The following is a 13,693-nucleotide window of genomic DNA, read 5'->3' on the forward strand; positions in this document are numbered from 1 at the left end:
TCAGTACTGAGGGAGTGCCGCACTGTCAGAGGGTCAGTACTGAGGGAGTGCTGCACTGTCAGAGGGTCAGTGCTGAGGGAGTGCCGCACTGTCAGAGGGTCAGTACTGAGGGAGTGCCGCACTGTCAGAGGGTCAGTGCTGAGGGAGTGCCGCACTGTCAGAGGGTCAGTGCTGAGGGAGTGCCGCACTGTCAGAGGGTCAGTACTGAGGGAGTGCCGCACTGTCAGAGGGTCAGTACTGAGGGAGTGCCGCACTGTCAGAGGGTCAGTACTGAGGGAGTGCCGCACTGTCAGAGGGTCAGTACTGAGGGGGTGTCGCACTGCTTGAGAGCTGGTGCTTTGCTGGGGTGAAGGCCAACAAGGTAATTATGAAATAGCTTGTGGCGAAAAATGTTTTTAAAATGCTGTGTTTTTTCATAAAATTACCTTTTTGACTGTTTCTGTATCTCTGTATCGAGATTATCCTGAACTATGCAAAGTTGTTTATTCAAATATTGCAAAGTGTGGAGGAAGTCAGAGACACAGAGCAGCCTGTTAACTGGGAATAACAACATTCTTTATTTCATTTCAGAGTTTAATATAGGTTTAAATGTTACAGGGTAAGCAAGCACGAATCAATTGGAAGATATTTATCTGGCTGTAACTCCAAACTCTCCTCACAGATGCTGCCAGGCCTGCTGAGATTTTCCAGCATTTTCTCTTTTGGTTTCCAGACTCATTGCTGGATTTCACCAATTCAACATTTCCAGACTTCTTGAAACCTCCAATCGGAACAGAGCTGGGGGAGAGCTGGGTGGTGATTGGACAGAGATTCCTTGCCAACATTTTCCCTGGATGGGTTGTGAATGTTTGGAATTCTCTGCTCCAGAGGGTGTGGATGCTCCAGTGTTAAAGCTGTTTAAGTCTGGGATTGATACTGGAGCTAAGGTAGAAGATCAGCTGTGATTGGACTGAGTGCAGGACAGGCTCGAGGGGGCAAATAGTCGGCCCCTGTTGCTGTTTCTTTGTTTCACTTCCTGGATTCCCGAGCTCTGAGTTTTTCAATGGCTTCAGCGCTACTCTTTTCAAACCCTTTTTGATTCTCAGTGGCCTTGTTGTGTATCGCCTTTCTTGCTGCATTACATTTTTTCTGGATCTGATTAAACTTGTATTCCGGCGACCCCTGTCCAGCCAACAATGAGCCCATGTCGCTCAGCGGAACCTCAAGGTGTTTCTCGTAAATCTCCACATCGGTTTTTAACACGTCACCAATGATGCTGATGATTTTGACGGCCTGGGACACTTGGTTCTGATTGCTCGCTGCTATCCCTGGAACACCCTGTCTGTCTCCATCACCCACAGCATCAAAGCTTTCAAATACCTTCCCACACTCTCCAGTTATCAAGGGTATCATTTGAATGAAGTTGATCACTTCTGACCAGTTGGTTTTGATGCTCCCAAGTGCCAGCAGCCCTTTGGTCATCAGCTCGAGACTTGTACAGATTTTGCTCTCCTCTGTCTGATTACCCTTTATCTTTTCCAATAAAATCGCACCCTCTTTACTCAAGTTTTTCATCTCCTCAAACTTTTTGTCGTAATCACGGTTTGATTTCTCCAACTCATCTTGGACTTCCTGGATCTTCTCAGCTGCTCTTTCTTTCACCTTCTGGAGGATTTCACTGATTTCAGTGCTTTGTTCAGGGTCTTTGCTGATGAGTTTTGCCCCCAGGTTGAGCAGGGATTTTAGCCCTTCCAGCAGCTCCATTGTCAGCACTGCTGGGTTGGTCACTTTGGTCACAAGATCAACAATTTTTGGGATGAGTTGCTTCACTGCTTCCGCACAAAGCTCATCAATAAAAGCACCGGAATCGATACTAGCCAATTCAGTGGAGATTTTCTCACGTTTTTGGGAAATCTGCTCCCAATCTTTGTATACATTTTCCTTCTCCACCTTCACTGACTCATACCTTTCTTTGTTTTCCTTCAAGGTTTTCCTTATTTCGTTCACTTCCTCCTGGCTGGAAGTCTGAGAAGCCTCACACATGTTCAGCAGCTTACTGACAAGGTCAGTCAGATCGGAGAGCCCTTTCACCACAGATTCTGCACTTTTTTGACACAGATCTGCCTCCTCCTTAGTCTTATCCAGCAACTGACAGAAGTCTGTCTTCTGAACTGACCCTTCACTCATTTTCGTCAGGTTTTCAACAATGACCTCACCACAATCCTGGATTGTTCTCACATGGTTTATCTTTTCTCGGAACACATTTTCGGTTTTGTTGCAAACCTTCATCAACCAGCTGTACAATGATTGTGGGTTTTGGGATCCTTTGTTTGTGCTGCCTTGGTCTAGTTTAATGTCCTTTATTTTGGAAGCCTGGTAAACCAATCCACTTAAAATAGCGACAGATTCAATTGTTGGCAGCACAAGCTTCTCCCATTTAACCTGGGACTGCACCATCACATCAAAGCATTTTGAAATCTGCTGGTTGTCGGGGAGTTGGGTCTGGAACTGCTTTGCCGACATGCTGAAAGTCTCTGCAGTGGAAACAGAGCAGGAAAATCACTAAACATCCTCTTCTCCAAGGAGAATATTAACAGTTAAACATTAAGAGTTGATGATGTTGTAGAGACGGAGTCCACTTTGGAACAGGACCATGCCTCACACCACACACAGACTGATCGTTTCAAAGTATCCTCCAATCACACCGCGTGGAAGGAGGGCATTAAACTCAGTGAGGGTGATCTTACCAAAAAAATTCAAAGTGCCAAGCCAGTGTGAAAATAGGAGAAATTCACACCGATTTTTGGGGCGAGTTAAAAATGGAATCTTACCTCACTGTCAAAAAAATGAAGCCAAATCTGTTTTCAGCCAGCAGGGGGAGGTGCAGGGCCTAAGCTTCCTGAAAGCCGGCAGGTAGCAGCACTGGGAGCCATTGTGCATGCTCAGATCTCCGTGTCCTGTGAACACAATGATCTGTCAGTCACTACCTCCCCCAGCTATAGCAGGCCTTTGTGGCTGACTTTCCTCCCCACTCCTGGTCTTTCCGGCAAGGGTATCATGACAGATCCCCGTTGACGGGGACCATACGTGATCCTCGCCAGAGAGAATCTTCCCAGGTGACGGCGCAGAGGCGAGTGAATGCAGACGATTCCATCCCAGGCTCACTTTATATCCGCAGTAAGAAGTCTCACAACACCAGGTTAAAGTCCAACAGGTTCATTTGGAATCACGAGCTTTTGGAGTGACTCACCTGAGGAAGGAGCGGCGCTCCGAAAGCTCGTGGTTCCAGATAAACCTGTTGGACTTTAACCTGGTGTTGTGAGACTTCTTACTGTGCCCATCCCAGTCCAACGCTGGCATCTCCACATCTTAAATCCACATTAACGTTGGATTGAAATATGACCTTGCTGGATATCCGGTGCTGATAGAACTGTGAGAGGTGGGAAATCGGCACCAACCTGATTTTCCGGCTCTCTCGCGATGTTACCGACCAGCTAGAGGGAAGGTCAGATCGCAGCCGGTGATTGTGTTCACATTCTATCCAATGAATCCCACTAACCAGATCAGTCCTCACTGCCCAGCAAGTTTCTTTCATTCAAATATTTATCCAATTCCATTTTCAAATCTCCTTCCATATCACAACTGACTACAGAAACTGTCACCTCGGCTCACTTCTGGCTCACTGTCTATCGACTTCAAAACTCTGAACCCTTGTTACTGATCCATCTGTCAATAGAAAGAGTTAACTCTTTAGTTATTCTGTCAAAACACTTCCAGATTCAATCTCCCATAATCTTCCCTTTCATCCCAGTTTCTATATTATTTTCTTTAATTAATTCATCAGGACATGGGCGTCGCCGGCTAGACCAGCATTTATTGCCCATCCCTAGTTACCCTTCAGAAGGTGATGGTGAGCTGCCTTCCTGAATCGCTGCAGTCCACGTGGTGTAGGTACATCCACAGTGTTTTAGGAAGGGAGTTCCAGGATTTTGACCCGGCGACAGTGAAGGAATGGCGATATATTTCCAAGTCAGGATAGTGAGTGACTTAGGCGGGAAAATGGACCATTATTTAAATGGTAAAAAATTGCAGCATGCTGCTGTGCTGAGGGACCTGGGTGTCCTTGTGCATGAATCACAAGGAGTTGGTTTGCAGGTGCAGCAGGTAATTAAGAAGGCAAATGGAATTTTGTCCTTCATTGCTAGAGGGATGGAGTTTAAAAAGAGGTTATGTTGCAGCTGTATAAGGTGCTGGTGAGGCCACACCTGGAGTACTGTGTACAGTTTTGGTCTCCTTACTTGAGAAAGGATATACTGGCACTGGAGGGGGTGCAGAGGAGATTCACTAGGTTGACTCTGGAGTTAAAAGGGTTGGCTTATGAGGAGAGACTGAGCAGACTGGGACTATACTCATTGGAATTCAGTAGAATGAGGGGAGATCTTATAGAAACATATAAGATTATGAAGGGAATAGATAAGATAGAAGCAGGGAAGTTGTTTCCACTGGCGGGTGAAACTAGAACGAGGGGGCATAGCCTCAAAATAAGAGGGAGCAGGTTTAGGACTGAGTTGAGAAGGAACTTCTTCACACAAAGGGTTGTGAATCTGTGGAATTCCCTGCCCAGTGAAGCAGTTGAGGCTACCTCATTGAATGTTTTTAAGGCAAGGATAGATACATTTTTGAACAGTAAAGGAATTAAGGGTTATGGTGAGCGGGCGGGTAAGTGGAGCTGAGTCCACGAAAAGATCAGCCATGATCTTATTGAATGGCGGAGCAAACTCGAGGGGCCAGATGGCCTACTCCTGCTCCCAGTTCTTATGTTCTTATGAACCTCCAGGTGCTGGTGTTCCCATTTATCTGCTTGTCCTTCTAGATGGCAGTGGTCGTGGGTTTGGAAGGTGCTGGCGAAGGAACCTTGGTGATGTGGCTTCAGTGCATCTTGGAGATGGCACACACGGCTGCCACTGTGCGTCGGTGGTGGAGGGAGTGTGGTGCCAATCAAGCCGGGCTGCTTTGTCCTGGATGGAGATGAGCTTCTTGAGTGTTGTTACAGCTGCACCCATCCAGGTGAGAAGGAAGCATTCCTGGCACTGCCCATCAGGCACCAGGCAGTGCCAAGGGGCAGGGACTAAGGGGAGGGAGCAGGGCAGAAGAGAAGGGAGGGGGAGAGCATGAAGGGGAAGCTTGGGTTGGGGAGCTCCATATGGCCTGTGCACCCTGCATTGGGGATTGGAGTGGCGATCAGCACAGGAGTCTGCAACCAGGGGTGCTGATCGGGGATGGGGCGGGGGGGTGATCAAGGAAGTGATTGGGGGGTGGGGTTGCAATGTACAGGGGGGGTGGGGGGAATGACAATCTCCCTGTACACTGTGTACTAAACAAAGGGGTTTATGTAGTTTCTGTTATTCCCTGCTCCCAATGCCGTCTCCTCCATATTGGGGAGACTAAACGCAGACTGGGTGACCACTTTGCGGAACATCATTGCTCAGTCCACAAGCACGACTCCAACCTTCTGTCACCATTTTAACTCAGCGTCTTGCTGCTCTCACCCCACATGTCCATCCCCGGCCTGCTGCAATGTTCCAGTGAAGCCCAACGCAAACTGAAGGAACAGCACCTCATCTTCCCATTGGGCACCTGACAACCCTCACGACTCAACATTGAGTTCAATAACTTCAGAATGTGAACATTTTCCTTCATCTTAACCCTTTTTTAAAGATCTAATCCAAGACATTTCATTTCATCCTCCCTTTAGTCCTGTAGAAGAGCCATTTGGATATGGAACATTAACTCTTTCTCTCTCTCTCTCCTGAGTTTCTCCAGTGTTTTCTCTTTTAATGCAGCATTCCATTGGCTTTTTGGATCATTTTCTGAATCTGTTCCTGATATTTGAATGATGTACTCGGGACATCCACAGTTTCTGGCTTTTCACCATTTGGAAAGTTATCTGGGTGACATCACACTCACCAATGTTAAGGCCAGTGAATAGATTTAATATGTCGGGGGTGGAGGTGTGGGATGGGGGGGTGGGGGCTGCGGGGGTGGGGTGAGTTGGGTAGGGGGAGTGGGGGGGTGAGGGGGCTGGGGGGGTGGGGTGAGTTGGGTGGGGGAGTGGGGGGGTGAGGGGGCTGGGGGGGTGGGGTGAGTTGGGTGGGGGGGTGGGGGTGGGGGGGTGGGGTGAGTTGGGGGTGGGGGGCTGGGGGGTGGGGGGGCAGGTGGGGGGTTGGGGGGCTGGGGGGGAGTGGGGGGGGGGTTAGAGCCGACAGTCCTGCATTATAGTAAAGAGCAAATTCCAGTTAAATGCATATACCCCAAGTGAACATTACACACCACAAGACCATAAGACATAGGAGCAGAATGAGGCCACTCGGCCCATCGAGTCTGCTTCGCCATTCAATCATGGCTGATATTTTTCTCATCCCCATTCTCCTGCCTTTTCCCCATAACCCCTGATCTCCTTACTAATCAAGAACCAATCTATCTCTGTCTTAAGGAAACACAATGACCCGGCCTCCACAGCCTTCTGCGGCAAAGAGTTCCACAGATTCACCACTCTCTGGCTGAAGAAATTCCTCCTCATCTCTGTTTTAAAGGATCGTTCCGTTAGCCTGAGGTTGTGCCCTCTGGTTCTAGTTTTTCCTACTAGTGGAAACATCTCTCCACGTCCACTCTATCCAGGCCCCGCAGTATCCTGTAAGTTTCAATAAAATTCCCCCCTCATTCTTCTAAACTCCAACGAGTACAGACCCAGAGTCCTCAACCGTTCCTCATACGACAAGCTCTTCATTTCAGGGATCATTCTTGTGAACCTCCTCTGGACCCTTTCTAAGAGCAGCACATCCTTCCTTAGAGGCCGGGCCCAAAAGACACCCCAAGGGTCTGAAATCAGCAAGATCTCTGCAGCAAGGCTTTGGTTATTTCTATCGGGCAGATAGTCTCTGGTGAGCAGCATTCAGCAGACCCACTGTTGGGTGAAGGTTTAACAATAAGCCGATGTAGACAAGATTGGAATTTAAAACAATGTTCTGTATATTGATGAAACAGCGGGGGCGATTCTCCCAGCCCGCTGTCCTGCTCCAAGCGCAGCGGGCTGGGATACGTCAGCGGAGGTTGTTTTGTGGGCTTCCCGTTGGGCGCCATGACCTCCGCGCGTCCCCACGGCGAAGATTTCCAGAGCAAGCAGCTCCGTGCCGGAAATCGGCACCAAACTGATTACCATCGGGATTTCCATTTGGTTAGCGGTCCCGGGACTGAAGTCTCCAGGCCCGCTAGCCTCTAGCCCCCGCCAGGAGTGGTTCACACCAGCAGGGCCTACAACCGCTCTCCATTAACGGGGAACAGGGGCTGACCCCATTTGGAGAGGAGAAGCCAGTGAGTAAGGGGGTAAGGGGTTAAGTGTCCCCTGGCACTGCCCAAGAGGCAAACTGGCACTGCACAGTCGGCATCAGACAGTGCCAAGGGGGCGGGGAGGGAGGACAGCGATCGGCGCTGGCCATCTAGGTGGGGTAGGGACTGCCGGGGTGGTGGGGGGGTGGGGGGCGGTGAAGGGATGTGAGGGTGGGGGTTGCCGGGGCTGCTGAGAGGGGTGGGGGGATCGGGAGATCGGGGCTGACCAGGTGGGGGGGGGGGTCAGGGATATCAGGGATTGCCCAGGGAGGTCCAGGAGCCATGGGATTGGCAGTGGGGGGATCTGAAAGGCGAGCCATGGGAGCTTGTGGGGCAGCGCCACGATCTGGGTGCCGGCAATGGGGGGGCCAGTGCACATGTGCTGACCTTGGCAATGACAGATCGGCACGTGCGCAGTGACCCATGCAGCGCTGTGCTGCAGGCTTCTCCAGCAGGAATAGGCCCCATTCCAGTTTTTCAGAGGGAGTCACGCTGAGACGCTCTTCAGGGTGTTGGAGATTCATTCTGGTAATCACACTGAAAAAAAAATGGAATTTATTCCCATTTTCCCGCAAATTGGAGACTGAATGTTTTTGGGAGAATCCCGGCCATCGTGTGTCAGTGAATGAGGAGAGCGGAGCTTCAGAGATTTCTGTTCAATCATGAATCAACTATTGTAACCTATCCGTGGGTCTCCTGGGGTCCACCACAAAACCAACATTAAAAATTATTTGCCCAGTCATTAAACTATCACAGTGGCACAGTGCTTAGCACTGCTGCCTGACAGCGCCAGGGAGCCGGGTTCAATTCCCGGCTCGGGTCACTGTCTGTATGTGTGGAGTCTGCACATTCTCCCCGTGTCTGCGTGGGTTTCCTCCGGGTGCTCCGGTTTCCTCCCACACTCCAAAGATGTGCGGGTCAGGTTGATTGGCCATGCTAAATTGACCCTTAGTGTCAGGGAGATTCGCAGGGTAAATACGTGGGGTTACAGGGATGGGGGCTGGGTGGGATTGTGGTTGGTGCAGACTCAATGGGCCGAGTGGCCTCCTTCTGCACTGTAGGGATTCTATAGACTCTATAGACTTGAAGCTGAATCTCTGGTTTTGTTTTCAGAGGAAGGCGGAACGGAATATTCCCGGCACTTGCTTATTTTTGTACTCACCAAGATTCCCTGTTTGCAGTTTGTCTTCAAAGATTACCTGGGGATGATGTGGAGCCTCAGACTGACAGAGTAGATGACTTCCAATGCGGTTTGGGACTGCCTTCACTGTACCAGCTTCCGACAATCCACTTGATAACAGAGTTATCGGAAAACTGTGAACTTTATATGTGCTGCAGTGAATCTCCAGTTACCAATGGGAATGTTTACGATTAACAAGGAATTGTCGGATCAAGTTTATCCCTTCAGGGTGTGGGTGTTTCTGCCGAGGACAGCAATCATTGCCCAATCCTCATTGCGCTGGCACCAATCAACCTTTGTAGTGATTTTCTTTGGAAATGTTAAAAATCCCCGACATATTTGTTGATGATATCAGTCCAGGTGTTGGATTAGTGACAGAGAATGTTAAACACTTTTGGTTTGAAAATCTGTCCACTCCTACCTAACACTCACTCCATACGTGAGGAGATTCCAATGCTGTTTGCTCCTTGTGTTTGGCCCCTGTCTCTTTATAAAACAGAGCTTCCACCACAGCTCACTGCCCCATCCATTGCTCCCTCTGCATCAGAACCACATGATTCACACCCCTGGGCTCCAGTCACTAGTATAACTCCTGTCTGCTTTTTGACTGAGAGCTCTGGACATTAATGTAGGTTTATCCTGGGACACTTCAATTCACAGCGTTTGGAGGCCTATCTTGGGGGAACATTGATGGGCACGAGGGGGTGAATAGTTGATTTGTGAATGAAATATTGGTTGGTGTGATTTATGGAATTAGTTTGGAAAGTTTGTTTGGATTTTCCAGCCCCGTGTGGTGGATTTTCCGGGGTCAGAGGCGGCATGCCATTGGCCAATTGTCCAGTCATGTTTGATATCAGTGGCCAATTACATTGCTCGTTGGTCGCACAGCCGGATTACCCAGCGCGGTGGTCAGCTTTGGCGGGACTGGAAGATCCCATTAGCGGGAGGGGTGGGAAACCGCAGCGGTGGTTTGTATTTGATCCGCTGGAGGATCCGGCAGAGAGATGGGAAAGTGTCGATGAATGGGGAATGGCATGTTTCCAGGTAGCAGATGAGCCAATCATGGACAGCCTAGCTGGAGAGTGGGCAAGTCAAAGAAACATAGAAGATAGGAGCAGGAGGAGGCCATTCGGCCCTTCGAGCCTGCTCCACCATTCATTACGATCGTGGCTGATCGTCCAACTCAATAGCCTAATCCTGCTTTTTCCCCATAACCTTTGATCCTATTCGCCCCAAGTGCTATATCCAGCCGCCTCTTGAATACATTCAATGTTTTGGCATCAACTACTTCCTGTGGTAATGAATTCCACAGGTTCACCACTCTTTGGGTGAAGAAATGTCTCCTCACCTCCGTCCTAAATGCTCTATCTGGAACCCTCAGACTGTGACCCCTGGTTCTGGACTCCCCCACCATCGGGAACATCCTCCCTGTATCTACCCTGTTTAGTCCTGTCAGAATTTTATAAGTCTCTATGAGATCTCATTCGTCTGAACTCCAGTGGAAACAATCCTAACCTAGTCAATCTCTCCTCATACATCAGTCCCGCCATCCCCGGAATCAGTCTGGTAAACCTTAACTGCATTCCCTTGAGGAAAAAGGAAAGGAGACCAAATCTGCACACAATACTCTAGATGTGGCCTCACCAAGGCCCCGTATAGTCGCATCAACACATCGCTGCTCCTGTACTCGAAACCTCTCGCAATGAAGGCCAACATACCATTTGCCTTCTTTACCGCCTGCTGCACCTGCATGCTTACCTTCAGCGACTGGTGCACAAGGACACCCAGGTCTCGCTACACACTCCCCTCTCCCAATTTACAGCCATTCAGGTAGTAATCTGCCACCTTGTTTTTGGTTCCAAAGTGAATAACCTCACATTTATCCAAATTATACTGCATCTGCCATTGATTAGCCCACTCACCCCAACCCAACCTGGTGGGCAGCACGGTGACACAGTGGTTAGCACTGCTGCCTCACAGCACCAGGGACCGGGTATGATTCCCGGCTTGGGTCACTGTCTGTGTGGAGTCTGCACATTCTCCCCGTGCCTGCGTGGGTTTCCTCCGGGTGCTCCGGTTTCCTCCTACAGCCTGAAAGATGTGCTGGTTAGGGTGCATTGACCCATCAGGGGCTGGACTGTGGCGACGAGGGGAATTTCACGGTAACTTCATTGCAGTGTTAATGTAAGCCTTACTTGTGACTAATAAATAAACTTTTTACTTTACTTTTTCCAGATCATTCTGAAGGATCTCTGCATCCTCATAGAACATAGAACATTACAGCGCAGAACAGGCCCTTCGGCCCACGATGTTGCACCGACCAGTTAAAAAAAAAACTGTGACCCTCCAACCTAAACCAATTTCTTTTCGTCCATGAACCTATCTACGGATCTCTTAAACGCCCCCAAACTAGGCGCATTTACTACTGATGCTGGCAGGGCATTCCAATCCCTCACCACCCTCTGGGTAAAGAACCTACCCCTGACATCGGTTCTATAACTACCCCCCCTCAATTTAAAGCCATGCCCCCTCGTGCTGGATTTCTCCATCAGAGGAAAAAGGCTATCACTATCCACCCTATCTAAACCTCTAATCATCTTATATGTTTCAATAAGATCCCCTCTTAGCCGCCGCCTTTCCAGCGAAAACAATCCCAAATCCCTCAGCCTCTCCTCATAGGATCTCCCCTCCATACCAGGCAACATCCTGGTAAACCTCCTCTGCACCCTCTCCAAAGCCTCCACATCCTTCCTGTAATGTGGGGACCAGAACTGCACACAGTACTCCAAGTGCGGCCGCACCAGAGTTGTGTACAGTTGCAACATAACGCTACGACTCCTAAATTCAATCCCCCTACCAATAAACGCCAAGACACCATATGCCTTCTTAACAACCTTATCTACTTGATTCCCAACTTTCAGGGATCTATGCACACATACACCTAGATCCCTCTGCTCCTCCACACTATTCAAAGTCCTCCCGTTAGCCCTATACTCAACACATCTGTTATTCCTACCAAAGTGAATTACCTCACACTTCTCCGCATTAAACTCCATCCGCCACCTCTCGGCCCAACTTTGCAACCTGTCTAAGTCTTCCTGCAAACTACGACACCCTTCCTCACTGTCTACCACACCACCGACTTTGGTGTCATCAGCAAATTTGCTAATCCACCCAACTATACCCTCATCCAGATCATTAATAAATATTACAAACAGCAGTGGCCCCAAAACAGATCCCTGAGGTACACCACTTGTAACCGCACTCCATGATGAATATTTACTATCAACCACCACCCTCTGTTTCCTATCCGCTAGCCAATTCCTGATCCAATTTCCTAGATCACCCCCAATCCCATACATCTGCATTTTCTGCAGAAGCCTACCATGGTGAACCTTATCAAACGCCTTACTAAAATCCATATATACCACGTCCACTGCCTTGCCCCCATCCACCTCCTTGGTCACTTTCTCAAAAAACTCAATAAGGTTAGTAAGGCACGACCTACCTGCCACAAAACCATGCTGACTATCACCTATCAATTCATTACTCTCCAAATAACTATAAATCCTATCCCTTATAATTTTTTCCAACATCTTGCCGACAACAGAAGTGAGACTCACCGGTCTATAATTCCCGGGGAAGTCTCTGTTCCCCTTCTTAAACAATGGGACAACATTCGCTAACCTCCAATCTTCTGGTACTATACCAGAGGCCAACGACGACCTGAAGATCAGAGCCAGAGGCTCTGCAATCACTTCTCTTGCCTCCCAGAGAATCCTTGGATAAATCCCATCCGGACCAGGGGATTTATCTATTTTCAGACCCTCCAGAATATCCTGCACATCCTCCTTATCAACTGTAATACTGTCTATTCTACTCCCTTGCAACCCAGTCCTCGTCACAGTTCACCCTCCCACCCAACTTGGTATCATCTGCAAACTTTGAGATGTTATATTTTGTTCCCTCATCCAAATCATGAATATATATTGTGAATAGCTGGGGTCCCAGCGCTGATCCCTGTGGCACTCCACTGGTTACTGCCTGTCGATGTCAGTCAGTTTCTTCATGCTCCTCCTCCGTTGCTCTGCGTAGTAAGGGTAAGGGTTGTTTCCTCGTGATGGTGAGATAGTGCAGGAAGCATCAAGCCACAAATCATGAAGCCAGTCTCTGGAGTAGCGCACACACCCTGAGTGTTGCTGCAAACATCCCTAATGTGGCACACTAACAAAGTCCTACCTCGCATCCTGGAATCTGAGTGCATCTCCATCCAGTAAACCATGGGGTATCTCTTTGACCTCCGTGTGTGAGCTTTCTCTAGCTGCCTTGCCAGGGTTCAGCCACCCCCCCCACCCCCCCCATCCCATGTTCCCTCTGCCTTCCATTGTTCATCATCCTCATCCACTTCCTTGCCCCTCTGCCTACCACATGAGCCCTTGTCCTTCCTGTCCTTGCACAGCCCTCCTTCCATATTGCCCCCCGTGTCTTCATCAGCACTCCCTCTCATCTTGCACCCCACCCCGATCGAACTTCATTCCGTTGGCTTGGAGGCTGCCCAGTGCTGTCCAGATGGACAGTGGTGTGGCACAGAGGCACCTGAACTCCCCAAGCCTGGCCACAGAAGAGGCTCCATGAGTGCCACTGCCCAGTGCTGTACATAAAGACCAGCCTGCCTTGGAGCTGGAGGGCACGAAGTGGTCTGTTCCGGCAGAGTCCTGGCATTCAGGACAGCAGGCGTGCACCAGGCTATGGCTGGTCGCCTCTGTGCGCTGCACTCATCTCAAAGTCGCGAATGAGCTGAGTCCACTTTACGCACACCACGCTTTGTCAAGTGGGTTTGAGACTGGCAAGATTCTGGCGAACAGCTTGCAAACAAATGGTGTGAATATGAAGAACAAAGAAAATTACAGCACAGGAACAGGCCCTTCGGCCCTCCAAGCCTGCACCGACCATGATGCCCGACTGAACTAAAACCCCTACCCTTCCGGGGACCATATCCCTCTATTCCCATCCTATCCATGTATTTGTCAAGACTTTAAAAGGAGTTCAGTTTGGCTTCCCTCTCCAATCAGGAAGGGTTAAAGAAGCTTCTGGAATGGTGTTGTCGTTCCACAAGCTCACTGTCAGCAGTCTGACAGAACTTGTGGT

General features: G+C 49.4%; 1 protein-coding gene across 1 annotated transcript in view; it reads right to left on the reverse strand.

Annotated features, from left to right (window-relative positions):
- Positions 1-541: 541 nt before the first annotated feature.
- LOC144504254 (uncharacterized) overlaps positions 542-13,693 on the reverse strand; it is a 450,031-nt gene continuing 436,879 nt past the window's right edge. The window contains exon 2 of the mRNA XM_078229340.1: positions 542-2,513. Coding sequence (XP_078085466.1) covers positions 1,009-2,502 — 1,494 coding nt within the window. The 5' untranslated portion in view covers positions 2,503-2,513 and the 3' untranslated portion in view covers positions 542-1,008. The remainder of the gene's footprint in view (positions 2,514-13,693) is intronic.

The sequence above is a fragment of the Mustelus asterias genome, chromosome 15 (genome assembly GCF_964213995.1).
Source record: "Mustelus asterias chromosome 15, sMusAst1.hap1.1, whole genome shotgun sequence".
NCBI lineage: Eukaryota > Metazoa > Chordata > Chondrichthyes > Carcharhiniformes > Triakidae > Mustelus > Mustelus asterias.